This window comes from Mchenga conophoros, linkage group LG1 (assembly GCF_057382185.1).
Source record: "Mchenga conophoros isolate Kocher_MC1m ecotype Shallow Benthic linkage group LG1, M_conophoros_male_GT1.1, whole genome shotgun sequence".
In the NCBI taxonomy this organism is placed as follows: Eukaryota; Metazoa; Chordata; class Actinopteri; order Cichliformes; family Cichlidae; genus Mchenga; species Mchenga conophoros.
In genome coordinates, this window is record NC_140526.1 from 29,819,533 (window position 1) to 29,842,666 (window position 23,134).

Sequence of the window (23,134 nt, forward strand, 5' to 3'; positions counted from 1 at the left end):
TAAGTATGATGACTTGATCTCATTCAGCTAGAGCAGCGGTGCCCAACCCCCGGGCCACGGACCCATTTGGTTCCGGGCCGCAAGAGTTGAGGCTCGGGTGTGAAATTTATTGTTTTTACGGTTTTTTTAATGTTACTTTTTAACGTTTTTATCGTTAACTCGGTCTCCCTGGGTCTTTTCCCGTGTGTTATGAATAAATCTTCTTTTTTTGGTACCGGTTTTATTTTGTTGTATTTATCCGTGACACCTTCAGGTAATAAAATATTGTCTGAAAATATTGTCGGACATACACCGGTCCATGCTGCAAAAAAGGTTGGGGAAGGCTGAGCTCGAGCATCTTTGAGACGAAAGCGTGTGGAAACCTTTTTCTAGCAGCACCAGCACTTTCGCCCACGTGGCAGATTTAGTGTTGTTATGCTGTTGTTGGTTATGCTATATATGCCGGACACGGTCAAATGATTTCTTTTTTTTCTCTGTGTTGTGTGTTTTTGTTCTGGTAGACAAAACATTTCTGCTAAAACCTTAGACCGTAACTAGTCCCCTCGCCAGAATTTCAGGAGAGAAATAGAAAAAAAAATCCAATCTTATTTCTAAACTCAGACTGCAAGCATTAAGTGTGTGAATATTTTCTGCGTCACACATTGTTAGAGAATAACAATAGCACAATAAAATCAAGGTTGATCTGTGTCAGCAGTGCTTTTCAAAAAATGGGGCACGTCATCAAAGTGTAAAATATGTGTTGAGTTGAACCAAAGTTCAGTTTCCTGATGCTATTGTATATAGTTTTTATTTAAGTTCAATTCAACTTGGATTGTCTTTTAACGTCACAAATGTTTAAAACATTGTGAAGTGTAGGGCACGAACCTTCTGAGGTCGGGGGCTTGCCAGTAAAAGTTTGGTAATAAATACAGAGCAGTGTGACATCATCACCCCGAGTTTGATTACTGTTTTTTACATATTTCAAAAATGAAAAAAATAACCTCACAAAACAAAACTTTAATCTAGCCAATGTTTCTGTGGGTACGTGTCATCACTTGGTTGATGTGTAATCGTCAGTCATAACACAAGTCACATTTCAGGATTTTAAAAATTTCCTTTGACAATTTTCAACTTTCATCTCCAGCCTTAAATTTGGTCAGTTTTTTCTTGCTTTAGTAATTTCAGCCAACCTTGACTATGACAACCCTCGTCTTAGTTTTAATGTATCCCTGCTGATGTGAGGTAAATGTTCGGGTTTTTTTTCTCCAGTAGGTCAAAAACTGTCCTCCTCTTTTTACAGGATCCTCCAGTTCTTCCTGTCAGCCAGTTTAGCGAAAAGTTTGTTCACTTCATCACTCAATGGTGAGTTATTTGTTTAAATGACCCGTTTATAGAAATTGAAGCACTAGATTAATTATTTAAATAAAAGAGAAACTTTATGTGTATTCAACAGCTATTGACTGTGTAGTCCTTTAATTTGTAAATTTGGTTTGTACGATCTTTAAATGTTTGTCGTGGTCAAATATCGAAGGACTTTTTGTTTCATTCAGATTACTGTAGATGAATATGAAGTATAATGGTATAATAGCGTAATGGAAATAAACTGCATTAGTGTTAATGCGTTGTGGTTGAAATAGCTATTAGCTCTGTTCTCCTGTGTGTTTGAATAGAAAGCTTTTCTTTATTTATGAGGAGTGATTGATTTATCTAATGCGTGAGGACACAGAAAACGTTTACCCTGCATTTGCTTGTGATTAATTTGCCTCTTGTAACCTTTACAGTTAGACAAACATCTACATACACACCCTAACCACATGTGTATATGTGTGTGTTCAGCACTCACAAGCTGATTATACCAGCTGCTGTTTGTCCCCGATGGGTGTTGCATTTACTTAAACAGGGCATTTCTCTCTCAGGACCGAGGTACTCCGCCCTGCCTGCGTTCAGTGGTGGTACTATCCTCTCCCAATCTGTTCCTGGATGTTCATAATGCTTTCAAAGCGATGCTTTAACAAGTTACCTGACTGCACACCTCACAGTATGAAGGACGCTTGCAAAAAAACACACAATACTCCCCATATCTGTCTGAAAGAAATGTACTGGGTTGTAAGGGAATTAAACTCTTGCTTTTAATTTCTGTAGAGCGAAGAGTTTAGTTTCAAGCCTCCCTCCTTTTTTAATATTCGTTTATAAATAAAATTAGGCATGAATTGTAAGTTAGAACTAAAAACCATCTCTTGGGCACTTAGAAACTCAGTTTTAATAGTGTCTGGCTTTAAGCTGTTGTATTTCTCTTTTCAGCATGAGGCGGAACCCCAAGGAGCGACCTGCACCCAATAACCTCATGGTAAATTAAACCAAACCTCCTATTGAACACTTCCAAGGACTTCAAAAATATAGGTTTTGAATAAATGTGTACAGAGAATGATCATATTCATGCATTCCAATAAAAATTCAATTAAAGATAATTTTATTATCTTTGTAGCTTTTGGAATATGCAGTTGTATTTTCCACAGTGATTGAGGTGTTTCAGGTCAAGGAACCTCCAACTTGGCATTGATGTGTGGAAACGGCAGTAATGAACTTTTTGCTTCGGATAAACAGTGTCAGAAAGAGGTCAGCCAGAAACCTTGAGGAAGGATTGAGACCTACTCCAGGAATAATTCATTCATTTCACTCCACTGGAGTCAGCATGAATAAATCAGGCTGTTGTTCAAGAGTCACATCATTCAGGTTCAAAATCAAGTTTTAAATTTGACCAGCTGACAAAAGAAACTGTAAGTGTGCGTGCGTGTGTGTGCGCGCGCATAAATCATTAGGACTCCAACACCTTGTAGAATTATCAGCTCAACCATTTTCCAAAATTAAAAACAAATCACTTGGTCAGTTTCACATGTTTTTATAAATTAAATTTTTCTTTCAGTCATCTACATGTACACTTACCATTTTCTGCAATATTATCGCTGCTCATTCAGGCTACATTAGGACACAGATCCCGTTGGGGTTTCATAAGGCAGGCATCCGGCATGAAAATGTGCTAAATTGAAGACTTTGAGCTACCCACTTATGAATAAGGGAGTAGGTAAAGGTAACTTTTTTTCTGGCTGCTTAACTTGCCTTTGGCACATTGTAGCTAATATTTTTACTCTAAAATGTTGAAATTTCTTGAATTCTTTTAGAAATAATTGACATAATCCAGGAATCAAGCTTGGCGGTGAATAACAGCAGCAACAAATTAGTTAATGGCATTTAAATTTAATGCTGAAAGGGCAGTGACCCTGCTGTAGTATATAAATAAGGGACAGGCATACAAGCCAAGTCAAATGGCTCCTTCCATTTGTGAACCTGACGATTGTCTTTAGTTCTAGCATCAGCACACAAAACTGTCAGTTTGTAAAGACTGCCTTTTAAGAGTTTTAACACTCGGGGTTTTCTGTGTGCTCGGATCAAGGACACTGACAGTTATGTCCCGAGAGAGGTGAGGCCTAAAGGTTTGTGTTGTGGGGATGGTGAGCTGGAGAGGGTAAATGCAGAGCTGCTAACAGATTGCATGTTCTCAGTCTCACACTAGAAAGAAGGAATATTGGGAAGTGTTGGCTGTACAGGGACTTCATGCTTCCATCCAAAAATGAAGCTCAACTTGATGTTTTTGTGATCTTCTGCTCAGAACATTTTGTTATGTGAACCAAACTTTTATGGTTTTTCTGGCGCAAAGGCAGATGTATTTGTATGTTTTTGATTTATTTTTTCTCTTTACCTGAATGCATAGTTGGCTCATCCTTTGATATGTCATTTCTCATTCACATAAGGAAGATTATAAGTATTTTACAGTCTTTGTGGTTTTCTGACAGGGGTTGCATTAAATATCAGATTCTTGTCAGACATTACCTTTACGTTACTTTACAACCTGCCTGGCTGAACACTCGGTTTTCATTCGCTACAGGGCGTCCGTTAATCTTTGATAAAAAGACGCCTACTGAAGGTGTAGTCGCAGGTTTGACTGTCAAAGTGTAGTTAATTTGACTAGTGTGATCGCTGTGTCTTGCCCAGGTGCGATTAATTGAGTCATGTTTTCCAAGCGTGCCTTTCAATTGTCGGACAGCGTGAGCACAGGCTAGCAGTGGAGCGGGGAGGCGGGTCAGTCGTGCTCGGAGACGCTGCAAGGCGCCCATCGCTCTCTATGAGTACACCCTCAGTAGCTGTTAGTGAAACTGTCTCTTGCTGGCTCAGTCATTAAGTGGATAAGTGTAGCAATAGCAACACAATGCTGGAATTAAAGAGCCAGTTCCTTTGTATATTTTCCTTTTTAATATTTTCAGTTTACCTGTTGTATTTTTCTGTGTAATAATTAAACTAGTCAAAGTATAATAATGTTTTGCTTGGTGAGGGGGGGTTTGATTTGGGCCATTAAGAATGAACTGGAGCTCCAAGGAAGATGCCCTGTGTCTGTATTCTTTACTGTTTAGAGGAAAAACTAAACGGCTCTTTGTTCAGTCGTGTATTTATGCATGCGGCGTGTCTTTAAGAAAAATATTATTTGTTTCCTAGTTTAACGAGATTCTCTCCACCCGTGAGGTTGAAGTGCTTTTCTGATTTTTAATTTCAGTTTTTTCTTTTTAATATTTTGCTTTTCAGCAATAACACATTTTTCTATTTTATGATTTCCTTTCTCGGTCACTTTTTTTCCCCATCCTGTGTTTTTTTTGGAGGTGGTGGTTGTAACTCACTTTCATCCCTTTTCCCATCAGTGTTTCTTTTTTGTCACTCCTCCTATATTCCTACTGTGCCCCACTTCTTTCATATTCATACTGTGATCCTTGTGCTCTTTTTCAAATTTTCACAGTTCTCCGTTTTCTATATTTGTCTCGCTCCATCCCACTCATCTTTCCTTTACCTATATTTTGTCCTCCTGTAGGCCTTCTTTCTGTGCCCATGATGAACTGAGATATAAGGTCATGGTTGCCTGCCTTTGTGACACCAGCCTGCTGATTGTCTTTCTCTTTTCTCTTCTTTAGTCCCTTTTTCCTCCCCATCTCTCATGCTGCCTCTCCATTCCCCAAGCCTCCTGAGTGCATTAAAACTCTTTGCCTATTCTATCTGTATGTTAATGCACCCAGCCATCGGTCCCCCCTTTCTCTTTTCTCTGCTCCACTATTTACTCTCACTTCTTATCTGTGGAAGGTAATGCAGGAAATGCACACAATAGTGTAGACACTGAACAAATAATGTTTTGTGACCATACAAAGTGACATAGTAGCTCCAGTTTGCTCATCAGGTTTCAGCATGTGGTTTCTCTAATCACTGGTGTAGCTTTTACTGACATTATTGTCACTGGGATTTTATCCTATTAGATGTTCTTAAAAAGGCTGCCGTTTGATTGTGTGCCTGCTCGTAGGTTACATCCCTGAAGCTCGGGTTATGTCTGTTATATACTTGACGCTTTGCGCATGAAACTGTCTTCTTCTATTAGGCAGCTTTATCATTGCACAGTGTAAGAAAAAAGCTTTTTAAATGGTTCATGCTATGATCCCAACGTGACCAAAGGAAGCGCAGTGTTTTGATTACACTACCAAAGACAAAAGGCGAAGTTAACAGAAGCTAATGGGAACAGAAGTAGTATAAGTGTGTCCTTCATTTTTATTATTATCTGGTGAACCGTAGGGCATGTTTTAAACATCAATCCAATTAATCACTGGTCACTTTGTGTTCGACTGCTCATTAATGAAAATATCTAATCAGCCAACCACTCTGCAGAAACTCATGCATTCAGACATGTAGACATGGTCAAGGCGACCCGCTAAAGTTCAAACTGAGCATCAGAATCGTGTAGATGGTAAATGGACTCGTTCTTATATAGCGCTTCTCTACTCTGCTTGAGGACTCAAAGCGCTTCATATAGCGTGCCTCATTCACCCATTCACATCCACTCATACAACCACTTTTTTTCCAGCATGTAAGTGCTTTCTATCTAATATTCACACACGCTCATTCTCTGATGAAAGGATCAGAGATCTTGCCAAAGGATACTTAGCATGCAGACTGAATACTGGATAACTGCTCTACTGTCCATCACAATGGGCAAGAAACTTGTTTTTAAGTGACCTGGCTGGTAGTGCCAGACAGGATCGTCTGCATATTCTGGAAATCTGCTGGGATTTTCAGCACTTCCTTCTCAAGATTTAGAGATGGCAGTATTTAGACTAAGGTTTGAAAAACATAAAGCATCCAGTAAGCTACAGTTCTCTGGGTAAAAATGCTTCATTGATGTCAGAGAAGAATGGCCAGCGTGCTTCAAGCTGATAGGCTACAACAACTTAAATATCCATTTGTTTCAAAGGCATGCAGAAGAACATAAACAATAAACACATGAAACTTTGAAGCAGATAAGCTACAGTAATAGAATACTGTACCAGGAGACACGTTAGCTAAGAACAGGAAACTGAGGATATAATTCACCAAAATTAGTCAATAAAAGATTGGAAAACTGTTGCCTGGTTTGGCAACAGTCTCACTTTCTGTTGCTATGTTAGTATGGTAGGACTTGGCTTGAACAACATAAAAGCATAGCGCCAACCTGCCTTGTATCAACGGTTCAGGCTGGCATGTCAGTATGGACCAAAATCTGTGAGGAATGTTTCCATTACCTTGTTGGATCTATGCTGTGAACAATTAAAGCAGCTCTGAAGTTAAAACTGGGTCCAACCCAACACTAGCAAAGTGTAACTAATGTAGTGCCCGGTGGGTGTATGTTGAACAATAAGATAAATACTAAACAATATCAGTCTACCCAGTGACATCAGTGGGTTGTAATTTGATACATTTATTTATTAATTAAGACTAATGGACTTGATTTAATAAACTCGGGCTGAGGAATCTTTGTTCTTTAGTTAGAAAATCACACGATGAGCCATCAGAGAGGCAAGTGTGTGTGTTTTTTCTGTCCTCATACTGATGCATCTTTCATTGTGGACACCCAACCCTGTCGTCATAAGCTGAGTTAGTTAAGGAGACTTTCCATTGGCTCGCTCCCAGGACTTTGGCTGCCGGTATTTGGTGATGACCTGTGCCGGTCTGGGGTTTCTTGCTTTTGGTTCTGGCCTGGCTATTAAGCTGTGGAGCAAGAAAGAGTTGGTGAGGGTTTTAAGCATTTGCTTATTTCTGGGATTTACATGGACACAATATCATCATGCGTATCTGTTTCCTTGTTTTATGTGGTTAATTTGTGCATATGAGTGAAGAAAAACTAGAGCGATGATCCGGACAACCTTATGTTGTTTTTTCGGGATTTGATGGACATTTCATTTCTCCCTCCCCCTTCTCCCACTCCTTCGTTGTCCCTCGTTCCCCAGCCAGCAGCCTTCACGCAGCCTTTTAGCACCCTTGTCAAAGCAGTCCTCCTATTCTGCTTCTCTATTCATAGATGCACACACACACACGCACACAAATTTCATAGCCCCCTTTCAACCCCAGAGACACCAGATGAGCCCCTCAATTTTTTTCACAAAGAAAACCCCCTCTTGTCTCTGACCATCCTCAAATCTGGTTTGAACTTACACACACACACACTCACACACACACTCACACAGAACCACAAACGCACCACAAAGACAGGAAGACACTAAATAAACTACGTTAAAATCACAGTTTGACCATTTGAATCAAAAACAGTGGATGTTTGTGATTTACTGTGACTAATTAATGGTAATCTGCCTACATCTACTTTGCTTTTTAGGTCCACTTCCCTCAGTTTTCTCATTGATTTCACTCTATTTTAACTCAGGTTAGACAGCTGGGAAAATGTGTTAACTGTAGTTGCATGCCTTGCACTTATCATGTGTGTTAAAACTTTGGAAACAGTTTTATCCTCTGAGGAATTGGCCTGTTAATGTTTACATTGTTGCATGTGCAAAAAGGATTTTCACATGCCCGCTTGTGTATCAAAGCACCTCTTTTGAGACCATGCCACCAGTGTCTCCTCCTCCCTAAACTTTTCTGTCTCCACCTTCCCCTCCAAATGTTTTCGCATTTCCCCCTTGGGTGTTCACTGATGTAAACTCCATTTACACATACTCGGACTACAGTGCTTCAACTCAAGTCATTCAGACGTCAGCCAAGTCATTTTAAATGGTGGCTGAAGTCAGAGTAACATATAAATCAATATTTGGAGCTTGTATAATAAAAACAAAACATTATCCTTTTTAATATAACATTTCCTGATTTGACCTTTTTGTTTAGGTGTAAAAATAAGTTAGATAATAGTGAATGCTATTGTTTAACTTAATTGAAAGTTAAATGGACGTTTGTATCATTGATGTGAGGATTAGAGAGCAAGCTATCAGTTCAAAATGTAAAGTTAGTCATTCTTCATTCTTTTTCTCCCTTTTCAATATATCCCAGAATACTTCAAACGTTCTGGGAAAGTAATAGATTTTTCCCCTCATTTTCTCCAGTAGTGGACATTTATACTATATATATATATATATATATATATATATATATATATATATATATATATATATATATATATATATATATATATATATATATATATATATATAAACTCTGTATATAATGTCTCATAATCCAGTTTATTCATGAAAGTACCTGTGCTTTATTATAACATGTTGATTTGTACTGGACTCTTATTATTAGATTGTATGAGAAATATCCTAGAGAGACCACTCTGGTTTGTAAGTCATAGTACTTCATTTCCCATGCACCTTCAGTTGTATCTGCCTGTTGTACTTAACGGCACTAACAGGTTACTAGCTCTGAGTGTGAATCCTGGCTACTGATTTGGTTACTTAGTTGGAAACTCAGACATGAGACTGACACTGTCACTCTTTTTTTTTTTTTTTTTTAAACATCATTTGGTGGATATTTGAAGAACAGCAGGTTCTCTTGACAGTAACATTAAATATGTATATTATTGTGTTTTGAGGTCACATGCCACTGTAACAGTGTAGCTTTCTCTGGGAACTAAAATTGGTGCACACATGCCCACACACTGGCCATTCATACACTCACCCAGGCAGTTTCCAAAGGGAGCTAGTGATTAGCATGCAAATCTGTAAAGTCCCAGTTATTCTACCTACCTCTTTACCCTTCTCTCTTACTCTCACACACACACACACACACACACACACACACACACACACACACACACACACACACAGTGTTTTTTCCAACACTATTCTAATGAGGTGATGACCAGTCTCTTGTTATAATTGCCTCAAACTCCTTTTAATTTCTTCTGAGCGTATTAATCATACATTGAGTTATTTAAAATCGCATAAATTAATCTTAGATTAAACAGACCCTTCAAAGGCTTCAAACAATTAAAGAGTTAGGTAGTATTTCCCCTGGGTGTAGGCCATTTCTTTTTGAGCGGAGCAGTTGCAGGTGATTATCCCAGTTTGATATGGCCAGACGGTGATTAATGCAACTTTTAAATGAGTCCTTCCCCCAGCTCACCTCTGTCCATGCTCTGCTACAGCAGAAAGTCAGACACCTTCAGTGACCTGACTAAGAAGCACTTGTTCACTCTGTGTTTAGAAACTCTTCCCTCACAGGTTTCATACTTCGTTTAAGCTGCAGAGTTTTAATTATTAGACAGCCGTGTAGAAGTGCACCAGACCAAGTGCACGTGCAGTACATTCAAAATGACATATGCCAGATTGATATAACGGTCATTAGGTTAATGTAGGGTTTGTTTATTTTCTTAGGCATGTGAGCAGTCTGGCAATAAACATTTTGTCTCCAAAAATATTATATTGAACTTCTTGAAGTCTTGTGCTTTATTTTTACTTCTGCTCACAGCTCATAGATATGCTGCATGTGACAAAGAACTCACTAAAGGCTTTTTAATTAGACTATCTGCTGTGGTTCCTATTGGTTCAGATCCTTTAAATTTGATTGGAGGGGTCTAGTCACTCAAAAATGCTATTATATTTATTTAGGCTGCCTCTGATGATCTCAAGTGCCAGTGACTTAATTTTGATGCTTTAGGCCTAAGATAATGAGAAATATCTCATAATAGACTGAGCACTTCAGCATTTAAACAATGCTACTGCATGTAATATTCAATACTGAACAATAACTTAAGTCTTTTTCAAGGAAGCAATTTTTTGTTCAGTTTCCATAAAAGCCTCATTTTTATAGATTTAATACGACTGGGGAGAACATAAGGTTTAAGGCCTGGGCAAGTTTGAAACCACAATGTAAAACTGTGGAGGACAAAAAACAAAAACCATGTATCATTTATCCGGCTCCTAATTTTGTAAATTCTGCACTCAGCTTTGGAGTCTCCAGTGTCATTGAAATGCAACCAGATGCTGCTCGTTTTACATTTTCGCTTTTTCATTTGTTCACTTTTTCCTGACACGCTTGCATTTAAATCGCAATTGCCTGACTCAAACGTATCCGCAGGCAGGATATAATTGTATCCAGCCAGCAGGCTGTACGTTTGACTCCCCTGCTTTACAGTGTGAAGTGTACTCGGAGTACTTATTTTTTGGATTATTGCTGTTTTTAAATATAATAAAGCCAACGAGTATGTTGGTACAGTGGTTAACGTTGTTCCCTCACCGTAAGAAGGTTCTAGACTATATGGGCAAAAGTTCTGGTCCACATACAAATCATACCTACGGTAACGGCTCAGCCATAGAGACCCATGCTATGAAGCTCCTGCTGCACAGTATTTGTGCTGATGTTAATGCCAAGCATTTCTGACTTTAACACACTATGTGCCTCAGCACCCTGCAACATGCTTTGTGCTACATGATGTGCCACTTTGTGTCTGAGTTGCTGTGGTTCCTAAATACTTCCATTTTGCAATAACGCAACATACAGCCGATCATGGGATGTCTAACGGAAAAAAATTCACAAATTGATTTGCAGCGACTTTCTATTACAGTAAACACACTCAAATTCAGTAAGCTCTTCAAAACAAGACTTCTTATTTTCAAAGGATGCAATCAAGCACCCAACCATATCTGCCTGTTTGATTTTATACACCCGTGGCAATGGGACTGAAAACACCTGAAATATAAGGTTAAGAGGTGTGGCCCAATACTCTTATCCATGATGGATCCTGCTGCAGGGCTGGGGCCTGTCTGTGTGAAGTTTGCATGTTCTTGCTTTGTCTTTGTGGTTTCAGTTCAATTCAGTGTTATTTATACAGCACCAAAACACAACAACAGTCGCCTCAAGGAGCTTTATATTGTAAGTTAGACTCTACAATAATACAACAGAGAAAATCCCAAAAATCATATGACCCCCTTTTGAGAAACGCTTTGGCAACAGTGGGAAGGAAAAACTTCCTTTTAACAGGAAGAAACCTACAGCAGAACCAGGCTCAGGGAGGGGCGGCCATCTGCTGGTTGGGGTGAGGGGAAGTAGACGGGACAGAAGACATGCCATGGAAGGGAGCTTGAGATTGATAACAAGTACGATTCAGTGCAGAGAGGTCTATTAACACAAGAGTGATAAAGGTGACTGAAGAAGAAACACCTCAATGCGTCATGGGATTCCCACAGTAACCTACGTCTATTGCAGCATAACTAAGGGAGGATTCAGGGTCACCTGATCCAGCCCTAACTATATGCTTTAGCAAAAAGGAAAGTTTTAAGTTGTCTCCCAAATCCAAACTGGAAGCTGGTTCCATATAAGAGGGGCCTGAAAGCTGAAGGGTCTGCCTCCCGTTCTACTTTAAAATACTCTAGGAACCACATGTAAGCCCGCAGTCCAAGAGCGACGTGGGATTTACATGGACACAGGAAGCCAATGAAGGAAAGCCAGTACAGGAGAAATATGCTCTCTCTTTCTAGTCCCTGTCAGTACTCTTTCTGCAGCATTTTGGATGAACTGAAGGCTTTTCAGGGAGTTTTTAGGACATACTGATTATAACAAATCACAGTACTCCAGCGTAGCAGTAATAAATGCATGACTAGTTTGTCAGCGTCAATCTGAGACAGAATATTTCAAATTTTAGAGATATTGTGCAAATGGAAGAAAGCAGTCCTACATATTTGTTTATTATGTGGATTGAAGAACATATCCTGGTCAAAAATGACTCCAATATTTCTCACAGTGTTACTGGAGGCCAAGGTAATGATCCAAGAATCTGGTTAGATATCATATTTCTGAGATTTTTAGGGCCGAGTACAATAACCTCAGTTTTATCTGAATTAAGAAGCAGAAAGTTAGTGGCCATCCAGGTCTTTATGTCTTTAAGACATTCCTGCAGTTTAACTAATTGGTGTGTGTTATCTGGCTGCAAGGATAGATAAAGTTGGGTGTCATCTGCATAGCAGTGAAAATGTATGCTATGTCTTCTGATGATGCTGCCTAAGGGGAGCATGTATAATGTAAACAGAATTGGTCCTAGCACTGAACTCCATAATTAACCTTATTGTGTGAAGAGGACTCTCCATTTACATGTACAAATTGGGCTCTATTAGATAGATTCAAACCATTACAGTGCAGTACCTGTAATACCTACAGTATGCTCTAATTGCTCTAATAATAAAAATATTATGGTTTACAGCATAGGTGTCAAACTCTGGCCCGCGGGCCAAATTTGGCCCGCAGCCTAATTACATTTGGCCCGCAAAGCCATACCAAATTACTATTAGAGCTGGCCTACTGGTAGTATACAGGCAATATATATAATGTTTAGTATTAAGCTTTGCTTGTTCCATATTCAGTTTTTCAGCAAAACGTGTTTGAGTCCATAAGAAGAGATTCGTTCTTATATCTGGAGGAAGATTTTTTTTTTTTTTCAATAAATATTAATGTTAGCCCGCAACTTTGTTCCAGTTTTGAATTTTGGCCCACTGTGTATTTGAGTTTGACACCCCTGGTTTACAGTATTGAACGCTGCCTAAGGTCTAGCAGGACAAGCACAGAGATGAGTCCACTGTCAGAGGCCATGAGAAGATCATTTGTAACCTTCACTCAAGCTGTATCTGTGCTGTGATGAGCTCCGAAACCTGACTGAAACTCTTCAAATAAACCATTCCTCTGCAGATGATCTGTTGTCTGTTTTACAACTACTCTTTCAAGGATTTTTGATATGAAAGGAAGGTTGGAGATAGGTCTATAATTAGCTAAGACCGCTGGGTCAAGAGATGACTTTTTAAGTAACACCAGCTTGGAAGACAGTGGTACATGGCCAATTATTATAGATCAGAAGAAGAAATTTTATTTAAAAGCGCCTTTCAAGAAACCCAAACACAGTAAATAGTAGAATAAGACACATCGTAGAACAATGATAAAACAAAGAACAATTTAAAAAAAAACACAAGATAAAATAAACAAACAATGAGTTCACAGATTGTTCAGTTCACAGGTTGATCATATTTAAGATTGAAGGATTAATTAATGGCAGGATTTCTTTGAGCAGTCTTGTAGGAATGGGGTGTAAAAGACACGTTGATGGTTTGGAGGAAGTCATTACTGAAGTTAACTCCGAAAGATCAATTGGAGAAAAAGATTCTAAATAAGTATCAGTGGTACTGCATGTACCATAATGTTAGAATGAATGGCTTTTTGTCAGCCTGGCTACAGCGCTGAAGAGAAACCTATGGTTGTTCTTATTTTCTTCAATTAATGAGGAATACAAAGATGTTCTAGCTTTACAGAGGTTTTTTTTTTTTTTTTTAATCAAGCAGCAAATTAATTTTCCAGGCTAAATGATGATCTTCTAAATTTGTGATACGCCATTTCCTCTCCTGCTTAAGCGTTATCTGTTTCAAGTACTTCCTATTTGAAGGTCTCTTTTTAACAGGAGCTACAGTATCGAGAGTCATATGTAATAAAGAAGTAGAATTTTTAACAAGATAATCGACTTCTATGGGAGTAGCGTTCAGGTAGCTGGTCTGCTCCTTATTCTAAATTTAAACGTTTTCAGGAAAGCATCAGATTCTCACTAGGTGCCCAGTTCAAAGACATGTATGTTAGGTTAATTGGTGTAGGTGTGAATGTGGGAGTTCGTGGTTGTCTGTCTCTGTGTGTGTTAGCCCAGTGTTGGGCGGATGACCTGATCAGGACATTTGTCAGCTGTTTTTTTGTGTAGGATTAAATATTCAGATTTAGGTTCAAACTTGACCATGGAAACAGTTTACTCGCTCTCCTTGAACTTTTGATGTTTAGTTTTATTTTCTGGACTTCCTGTGATGTCTTGTATACACTGTTCAGTTCTTTTTTCCTCATTTTAATCATAATTAATCTATTTCTTAGGTGTGATGGGATGTGATGACAGAAAAGAGGCTAAAAGAGCACTGTGAGAAGTACCTTCATCGAGGTCAAATTCCAGCAGATGTCTCTGGCCTTTAGGGTTAATTTCTAGAGTGGAGGTTGGAGCCTGATTTTAAAAACATTACTCAGGACTTCCTTCTTTATTTCTGTATCACTCCCTCTCTACTGAGGGAAGGAAGAATGATTGATGAGATGGGTATTCAGCACATAGGGGCACCCAGGAGCGTCCACTCCGCCCGTCTCATACTGACACACACACACACACGCACGCTTACAATGATATGAGAGTAATTAACCTCAGACTGTGTTAACCCCAGCTGGCCATTAGAAGGACAACAGGATTGATGGGACTCCCCCCTAGTCTTTAACAATCTCTACATTTTGTGCATGATTAAAACACACTGCAAAGTGTTTCCATTTTCTTTGAAGTGTTCACAAAGGAAACCGCAGCGAGCAGAGAAAGCAGAAAAGTCAAAAATCAAACAAATCCTGATACTGTCTTTTTTTTAAAGTTATCACTTTATTCCCCCTCGGTGTGATTTTTATTTTTATGAACATAATTGTCACATATTTCCCCGTGTAACCACAAATAGACAAGAAGGCTCTCAGGAGGAAAAAAGTGGACCAGCCTGTCCTACTTTATCACTAATCTTATATTGTCTGCACCAGTTTGGGTGTTGCTGGCGGGTATTAAAGACCCCAGAAGAAACAGCTGACAACAACATTACTCACCTTGGAGTCACTTTCTGCCTCCAATTTGAATCACACTAGTCATGTTCTTTTCATATTGACAAGATTTGCATTTTGCTTTTGACCTGCAGCCCTGCAGATCAAGGAAATATAAATGTTAAAGTTTTATTTTTAAAAAAAAATGTTCAGGTTGGCAAAGAAGGTAGAACTCACCTTGATGTTTTAAGGTCAAAATTAATAAGTGGCAGATTAAAATAAAATCACTGTAGCTGGCAATGTGTTCTGTTTATGTAACATTTTACGTAGATTTGGATACAAAGTTTGTGGGTTTGTGATGGTCACAAAGTGCAGTTAAGGACTCAATAACACAACCATAGAGACTCGTTGGCAACCACTTAGCAGCTCCTGGTCACTAGTGAAAGGTGTGTATTCACTGTTTCTTGGATCTGAGATTGGTCACAGATCGGGGTGCTGCAAACCAGTTGTGGGATTCATACTTTTCTCTAGCAACCAAAGGTTGCTAAGGGGATTGCTGACTGGGCTCTAGATGTGCATGACTTGAGAATGCAGGTTTATCCCTCTTGGTTGGTGATTGCCAGATTGGTGCCAGTAGGCCTCTGAGTCTGTGGGACTGATGCTTGAGGCAGACTGGGTCATGTTTTCCTGTGTAGGTATTTATGCTAGAAATCCAATTTGACTTGATGTTGGCCACAGAGACAGGTGGAGATCAATCCTGTTTAATTTCCTCATATATGAATGGGCAGAAGTCTCTTGTCAGCCCTTAGAAACATAGATGAAAGCATCATAGTTGCATTAACTCTTCAACCCTGTAAAGACTGTTGAGATTAACCCTTGAAGCTCTTCTGAATTTGAATTTGAACTTCTAAATTGGTTTCTGTCATATTTCAGGCCTGTTTATTGAACAAAATGACTTGGTTTCCATCAGAAGTTAGTGAGTGTGGTCTCTGCCTATGCAGTTACTCTTGGAAACCCGGAAACTATTCGAATGTTCATCAAATCGTGCCTTTATTGATATATACAGTACTCAGGGCATCAGATGTGGTCTTTATGGGGGAAGGATTGAAAGGTGAATAGATGTTTATACAGACAACATGCTGCTAACATGGCTGAAATCAAACTCTTCAGTAGTGGTACTATATTTAAGTGACGTTAAATATATCTTTTTTTTCTGTTGTTTTGTGTTAATCATTGGCTGATATACGTTATTGTCTCCTGTTATCCCAGATTCATTGACGTAGCTCCGTGAAAAAAAGCTGAGCGTGTGTCTTTGTTTTTTTGCTGAGATTGATCTTCTTACTTTGAACTCCTCCAAACGGCGTGCAACACTGACAGCTTCTTGTTGTTCACGACGGAAATCACTGAGATCAGTGTTGACAAGTTCATTTAAACCGGCCGGCCAGAGCGCTGTTTACCTAATTGGACATCTAGACACTCAAATAAAATTCCTGGTTAGTCCGAGTTGATTTGTCTCATTTGCAGCCTCCTCCCCTCTCACCTCTTGACCCTCTGTGACCTCTGCAACCTCTGGTCCACAGTCCTCCAGATGAGTCTGGTTACTGGGACCGCTGACATGTGACATCTCTGTTTAAGTCCTGCAGCAGTAACAAGTGAATGGTGCTGGAGTCTGACGGCTCGATGGGCTACAGGGTCGTGTTGGTGGGTTTCCCGAAGCACAAGAAGGCTTCAGAATTAGTCTTTATTTTTTTTTTGGAAAATGTGTTCAGAAGGAGCGTTCATGATTGGGCTGTGTTTCTGCCATGGCTGTCTTTTATTACAAAGCTCATCCCACATCCCGTTATGACTCACGTAGCTCATTAAACTTAAAAGATATTTGTTTGAAATGCTCTGACAAGCCATTACTTAAACGTTCTGTCTTTAAAACCAAATCTGTTGGACATTAATATTTAAGAGGGTTTTATGATGTTCCCGTTTAAGTTGTTTGCATTTTATCATTTTGTGAATCATGACTCAGATGCAAGTAGCTGCTACACCGTACACTTCGCATAAAGATGTAATAATGTTTGTGGCTCCAATCTGTTTGATAATAAAATAATATTGTAGAATGGGTGGAAACATTTGAGTTTTCTTTTCTTTTTTTTATGAGAAAGCTCATTACTTGTGTTTTTACAGCCACTTTAGTTCATTTTTTACCACATAGCAGTTATTATGAAGGTCATATATGTTGTATTTATTTTTATGTTTGTTAAAAAAGTGAAAAGTATGATTTACGATATAATCCAGTAAATTTTGTTGCAAAAAAAAAGTAAATTATTACTAGAACCTTAATTTAATTGTCTCATTTTGATTCCCAGCAGCCTTTATTTACTTACAAATACCTTTTTATTTTTTAAAATTTAACTTTGAGTCTTTAAATGTGCTCGCTTTGTTCTCCACAACCTTTTCTTAGATATTCTAAATAGAATCATTAAGCGCTTGTGTTTTTCCTTCATACAGGATCATCCCTTCATCGTACAGTATAACGATGGAAATGCGGAGGTGGTGTCGATGTGGGTGTGCCGCTGTCTGGAGGAGAGGCGAGCTCAGCTGGCTCAGGGACGCATGTGACTTCTTCCTGTCGGCAAACTGTGGTGGACCCGAACGTTTGATCCCAAACACACATCAAAGGATTCAGGGTCAAATACGTCCACGCGCACTGGACAAGTACCTTATTATGAATGGACCGAAATCACTAGATGTTACTTTATCTGAACGATTCTTGATGTAACAGACACCCAGGAGCGCGCTCGCGTCCTTTAAACTGAATATTAATCTCTGCATCGACGGGTCTGCACCTGGAGATCCTTTCCATTTCAAGGGAATCCCAAAAAGCAGTGACCATTAAAGTCGGCTGATTTTAAAGCATCAGAGACGAAAAGAAACTTCAAAGCACAAGACTCGGGCGCGGGCAGAGTTACGCTCTGCGTCGATGATGGCATCCCAAATAGCCGTCTTGTGCTTTACTGTTGACAGCCCTCCCATGAATGTTAAGGTTTTTTGCCTGTGAGTAACTACCCATCTGTGTGCCTATTTTTCCAGTGCTATAATTTCTTACCTCAGCAAACTTGATTTGTCACTGCAATATCAAGACACCCCACCCCTACCCCCGAAAATGTACTTACTTTTAGCTCCTGGAGTTGAACATCTGCATAGTTTTTCCTGAACTGGTGAGGCTGAGTGTTATCTGCTATATTCTAGAAGCCATTAAGACTGAAGGAAAATGCAGCTAAAAGCATAATCTCCGCTTATAAAGCACCACTGTTTAAAATGCTCTTTTAGTCACATTGTGACCACTAAGTTACTTTAGAATAAAATGTCATGTATTATTCAGAATTAGACATTTCACTGGGTTGCCTAAGAGATCGCTTTATTTTGCTGTAAAGGGAAAATGTTAATGCAGTGTACTTGACACCAAAGACAATATAGACGGTGAATTATATTGATTTTTCATGAATGAGGCAAATGTAAGAGGCCGAGTGACTAAAATGAATTGTTTCAGAAAGGTTTTTATGAAATGTGTAATGCTTAAGTGCAATTAACCTGCATTGCTTCCCCGTATTCACAGTGAACGTAGCTTACAGTGGCGCAACCTGCACAGCGTGTGAATCGATGGAAACAAATGCAATGGGGAAAAAACAAGCAAAACATGAGCCAGTGGTTAATTTTTTTATCAGTTCAACGCGGTTTCATCCTTTAAGTTGTAAATCAACAACCTTTATGAATGATCAGAAACTGAAAGTACATGTTTACTGAAGCGTCACAGATGGGTAATCGTGTTGTTCTTAATGTGGGAAATGCTGAAGGTTGCTGTGTTATTTAGTTTTGATCTGTTTGCACTTCATGTCAAAAATGGACAAACAATTAGCGACCGCAAAGCTCCGAACAGGCTGCTTACCTGTGCGTGGCATTCACGAATCCTCCTTTTTATTTCAGCACCCACGTTAGAGCAGCTGCACAGCCTGCATGAGACCTGCGTCTGATTGAACCTCCTCGTGTAACACAATTAGGCTAATACTGCTCTTTCTCACTCATGGCGTTTGTGTCCACAGCACAAACGCTGTGGACATGCACAGTTTAAGGTTTGAGTCCATCATGTGGAGATAAGAGTAGGTGAGGTCAATCACAACAAGTCCAAGTACAACAGGTTTTTAAACCCATGTGACTGATGATTTTGTAAGTTTGGTGAAAATGTGCAGAAATCCATACTGGTGCATTTAAACTACAATTTAATTAATATTCATATTTGAGTATTTCTCACACACAAAAAGAATGAAAAAGCTAGAGATGGCACGATACCACTTTTTTATGTCCGATATCTGTCGATACCGATATAAATCCGATATAGCATATTTTATAATCAATAAAACGTTTTTTTTTTAATATCTTGCTGCATTTTAAGTTAAACTCACCGTGGGAATGCTTTACAAACACTCAGAGATGCTTGCTTTACTTCTCTGGGATACCTTTCTCGGAGATTAAATGCCGGTTTGGAAGCACATAGCGAGGCTCCAAATGCTCAACCAGACCGCCTCCAGGTCTCGCACGCCACAGCCGCTCTATCACGTGACGCATATTCCTCCGACGTGCTACGGTTATGAGCTGGGTTACGCCATGTCGCAAGTTTTGTGAGGTGCTTTTGTGATAGTTAATGGACCGGATTACATTTTTTATTTCTCTCCAATATCTGATCCAATAATTTAGGTCAGTATTGGACCGATACGTAATATGGGATCAGTCCATCTCTAGAAAAAACCAAAAATGTCTTGAAATACAGTGTAAGCTATGTACTCCATGCTTTCGGTACAGTCGCTGTACCGCAGCCGATGTTCCAGCTGTGAACATCAGACAAACACTGGACGTTTATGGAGTGGAAGTTGTGATTGCGCTCTCTTCTGATTCCCTTGAATTTTGTGTGGTCACACCTTAAATTATGTTTAATATCAGTTTAAATGATCTGGTATGAAAAACATGACATCACAGTGTGGTTTTTATTATTATTATTATTATGTTACAGCAGGTAAATCTTTTTTTAAGACATTTTTCTGCCTTTATTAAATGGAAACAGTTGAGACAGAACAGTTGAGGAATGATATGAAACAGCTGCGGTCAGAGTACTGCTCAGTTATTTTGTCACCATCATGAACTTCACGAGTCCTCCCACCATAAATCATTTATTGCCACTATTTGCCTGAAAAGCCTGCAAAAGGAAGTCCAACCTTTTACAAGTTTATTGTTGTTGTTATTGATGTTGGTTTTTTGTCTAGCTTAGTTTTTTAGAAGGAATGTCTGTGCAAGATGCCATTTATTTTCCTAAAGTCCTCACCACTCTTGTAAGTGGTGAAAAGTATAATATGAAGATGTTCCAGTTGCTGAAATGTCATCAATGGAGATTCTTCAATGGTTTCACAAGGAGTAGTATATGTTCTCTGCATTATAGTCTGTTTTTAAATCAGCACTTAATACTGTACATTGGTGGGACATCCACGTGATACTAGGCTGCCCTGTTGCTCATGAACATTGTTGTGGCATTTCTTGCAAAGCAAATGAAACCATGAAGATGGCAACATTTCATATTTCTGAACAGATGTGCACTGTGATGATTCAGAAATGGTCTCACAGACTTTTAAGCAAGAATATGTCATAAATTAAGAAGAAGAAAAAAAAGCTCCTCTCTCGCTCCGTTTCTCTTGTTTCCTCCTAAACTTCAGAACATAAAGTCAGTGATGAGCCCAGCAGAGACACTCGTGCTGTGATGTTGCTGTCTGACTATGGCCTTTCTGTAATTATCCATGTTGGCACATATTCCAGCCATAATAAATAAAATGTATTTAAACGGTAACTTGGCTACATGAGACTTTTTATTTGCACTTGACATTTGACTGTTGAAGGCTGCTGCTTCTCAGTCAGGGTTCTATTTTGAAGGAAAAACGAGGTGCATCAGTTTAAAGGTGTCGTTCTGTGTACTTTGATGATTTAACGCTTTAATATAAATATCCTTCTGACTTTTATCCAGCAATTATTTTTGGCAGCTTGTTTTTTTTTGGTTTTTTACTTTTCTGTTTCTGTGGAGGAATTGTAGATCTTTTCAAGTCTGGCTATGAAATATGAACGAACAAGCTGATCATAAAGTTAATTTGTGCAGCTAAAAAGCTACAGCAGTGGTCCATCTTCATGATGTGTGAAACATTAAGTACACTGAGTGTCTCTTGTTGAATTTAAGCAAACACCTCAACACATACCTTTACAAAGGCTGCAAGACTGTTTCATCACGCTACCGTCACCTGGTTGGACAACATGGCACAATGAAAATTAGTGCGACTGCATGCAATGAGCATCTCAGGGACTAGGCTTGCAATCACTCGCAGTCTGTTGTTGTCTACAAAGCAGATTTGGTGCTTTGGTGCAGGATGCACAAAGTTCAGAAACCTTGCTTTTATAAGAGAATAGAATCAGAAGAGACACGTAGCAGTTGTGCTTATTGGCAACCTGCTTGTATTTATAAATTGGACGACAATTATTTGCCAATCTGTCCCAGAGTGACTGCAGTCACTCCGAGTTGGACCACAGCTGTTTGGAGACAGGTTGCCTCCCACCAGGCAAACTATGCAATGCAACTCCACCTCTGAGCAACCAGCCGTTCGCCGCAACTACGTGCAAGAAAAAAAATTTCAATGCAATGCAAAGACCCGGTCATCGCATTATTACTCTAATGTGATCGAGCCATTAGGCAGCCTGACGTCCCTAATAAACTGTCAACAGATGATAAAGCATAACTGGCCTGATTGTGTTTTTTATTCCAATTATAATACCTAGACATTAAAAGTCTTTAGGACGCGGCCCAAACTCTTCACGCGGTGTAAAGTATGTAAGAAAATGAGGCTTTCTTCATTAGGAGTTTGACATTTACACGTCTTGCCATAGAGTGACCCAAACCTGAAAGCACCCATCTCTCCTAAGTTCATTTATAATTTGCATTTCATAATTAATCTCAGTCAACCTTTAATTAACATCTGCTTTATTCTTGGTTATTAATTTGTGCCATAGCCTGGGAAAAGCAGCTCGGTGCAGACAAACGCAATCCCACAGAATGACTGTATTTAGATAACGTTTTTATTTTTCCTCTTAAAGCATCAAGGACATCCTCGACTTTCCTTTTCCTCAACTTAAAAAAAAAAACCCACATTCACGAAGGAGACCTTTGGATAACCCGGCACACCTTCTGCTTCTGATGTTAAACTTCATTACCTCCAAAACAAAAAGTTCTTATCTCTGCTGTAATCCCTTTGTAGTTTATTTGATGAGGAAAAGTAAAAACATGGATGTTTGCCGACAGAAGTCAAGACTTCCAACTGATCCTGATAGAACGATGATATTAATTAATTCATAATGTTTTCATAAAGCACACCAGTAAAAACAAAAGCCGGGAAATTTCTATGGTACAGTGCATTCATAAATACATCACTTCTGCCTTATAATGATACAAATGCTTAGATGTGAAGACTCTGGATCTGAAGAATGCGGTCATGAAAGACCTCCAAACAAGAATGTCACAGAATTTAAAATATACTAATGCAACCCAGAGCTCAGATAAATGCAATGCCAGTGGTGTTAGTGTGTTTTATTTCTGTGGTATGTCGTCTTCATGTAGTGACTGAACGAAGAGCAGTCTTCACTTAGACAAAAACCTTTTATGACATAAGAATTTGTATTTCCTTTTAACAGCCTGAAAAATCTGAAAGTGAAACATCTCAGCAACTACATTTATACATTTTTATGTTTCCAGGTGGACAAACCCTTGGACTTTTCTGCCAGTGCCACTGTAAAGTTGGCATGTGTTGTTTATAATGTGCAACCCCAGTTCTAACAAAAGCTAGGGCGCTGTGTAAAATGTCAAAAACAGAATGCAATGATTTGAAAATCTCAATAAACTCATAGTCTAAGGAGCTTGGAAAGACTTCTTTAAGTTTTCTTTAAGATGTTTCACCTCTCATCCGAGAAGCTTCTTCAGTTCTAAGGTCGAATGGTGGAGAGTCCCAGATTTAAACCCAATGGGAGTGTACGCAAGAGGGACATGGACACCCTATTGATCCCCTACCTAATCACACAAGCCAAGGTGTGAAAACGGGTGTAGGTCACAATCAGCCAAGGTTTCAGGTGGACCCATTGTGAAACCTAGCCCAACCCTATC

At 39.1% G+C, this 23,134-nt stretch overlaps 1 protein-coding gene across 3 annotated transcripts in view; it reads left to right on the forward strand.

Annotated features, from left to right (window-relative positions):
• The window catches only part of map2k5 (mitogen-activated protein kinase kinase 5), a 59,098-nt gene extending 38,313 nt beyond the window's left edge, over positions 1-20,785 (forward strand). For 2 of the 3 annotated variants that reach the window (XM_085274188.1, XM_085274197.1), the window contains one exon: positions 17,404-20,785. In XM_085274188.1, coding sequence (XP_085130314.1) covers positions 17,404-17,514 — 111 coding nt within the window. In that variant the 3' untranslated portion in view covers positions 17,515-20,785. Of the gene's footprint in view, positions 1-1,279; positions 1,342-2,280; positions 2,327-17,403 lie in introns of all 3 variants that reach the window. The other variant, XM_085274178.1, reaches the window with a different exon arrangement.
• Positions 20,786-23,134: the final 2,349 nt, after the last annotated feature.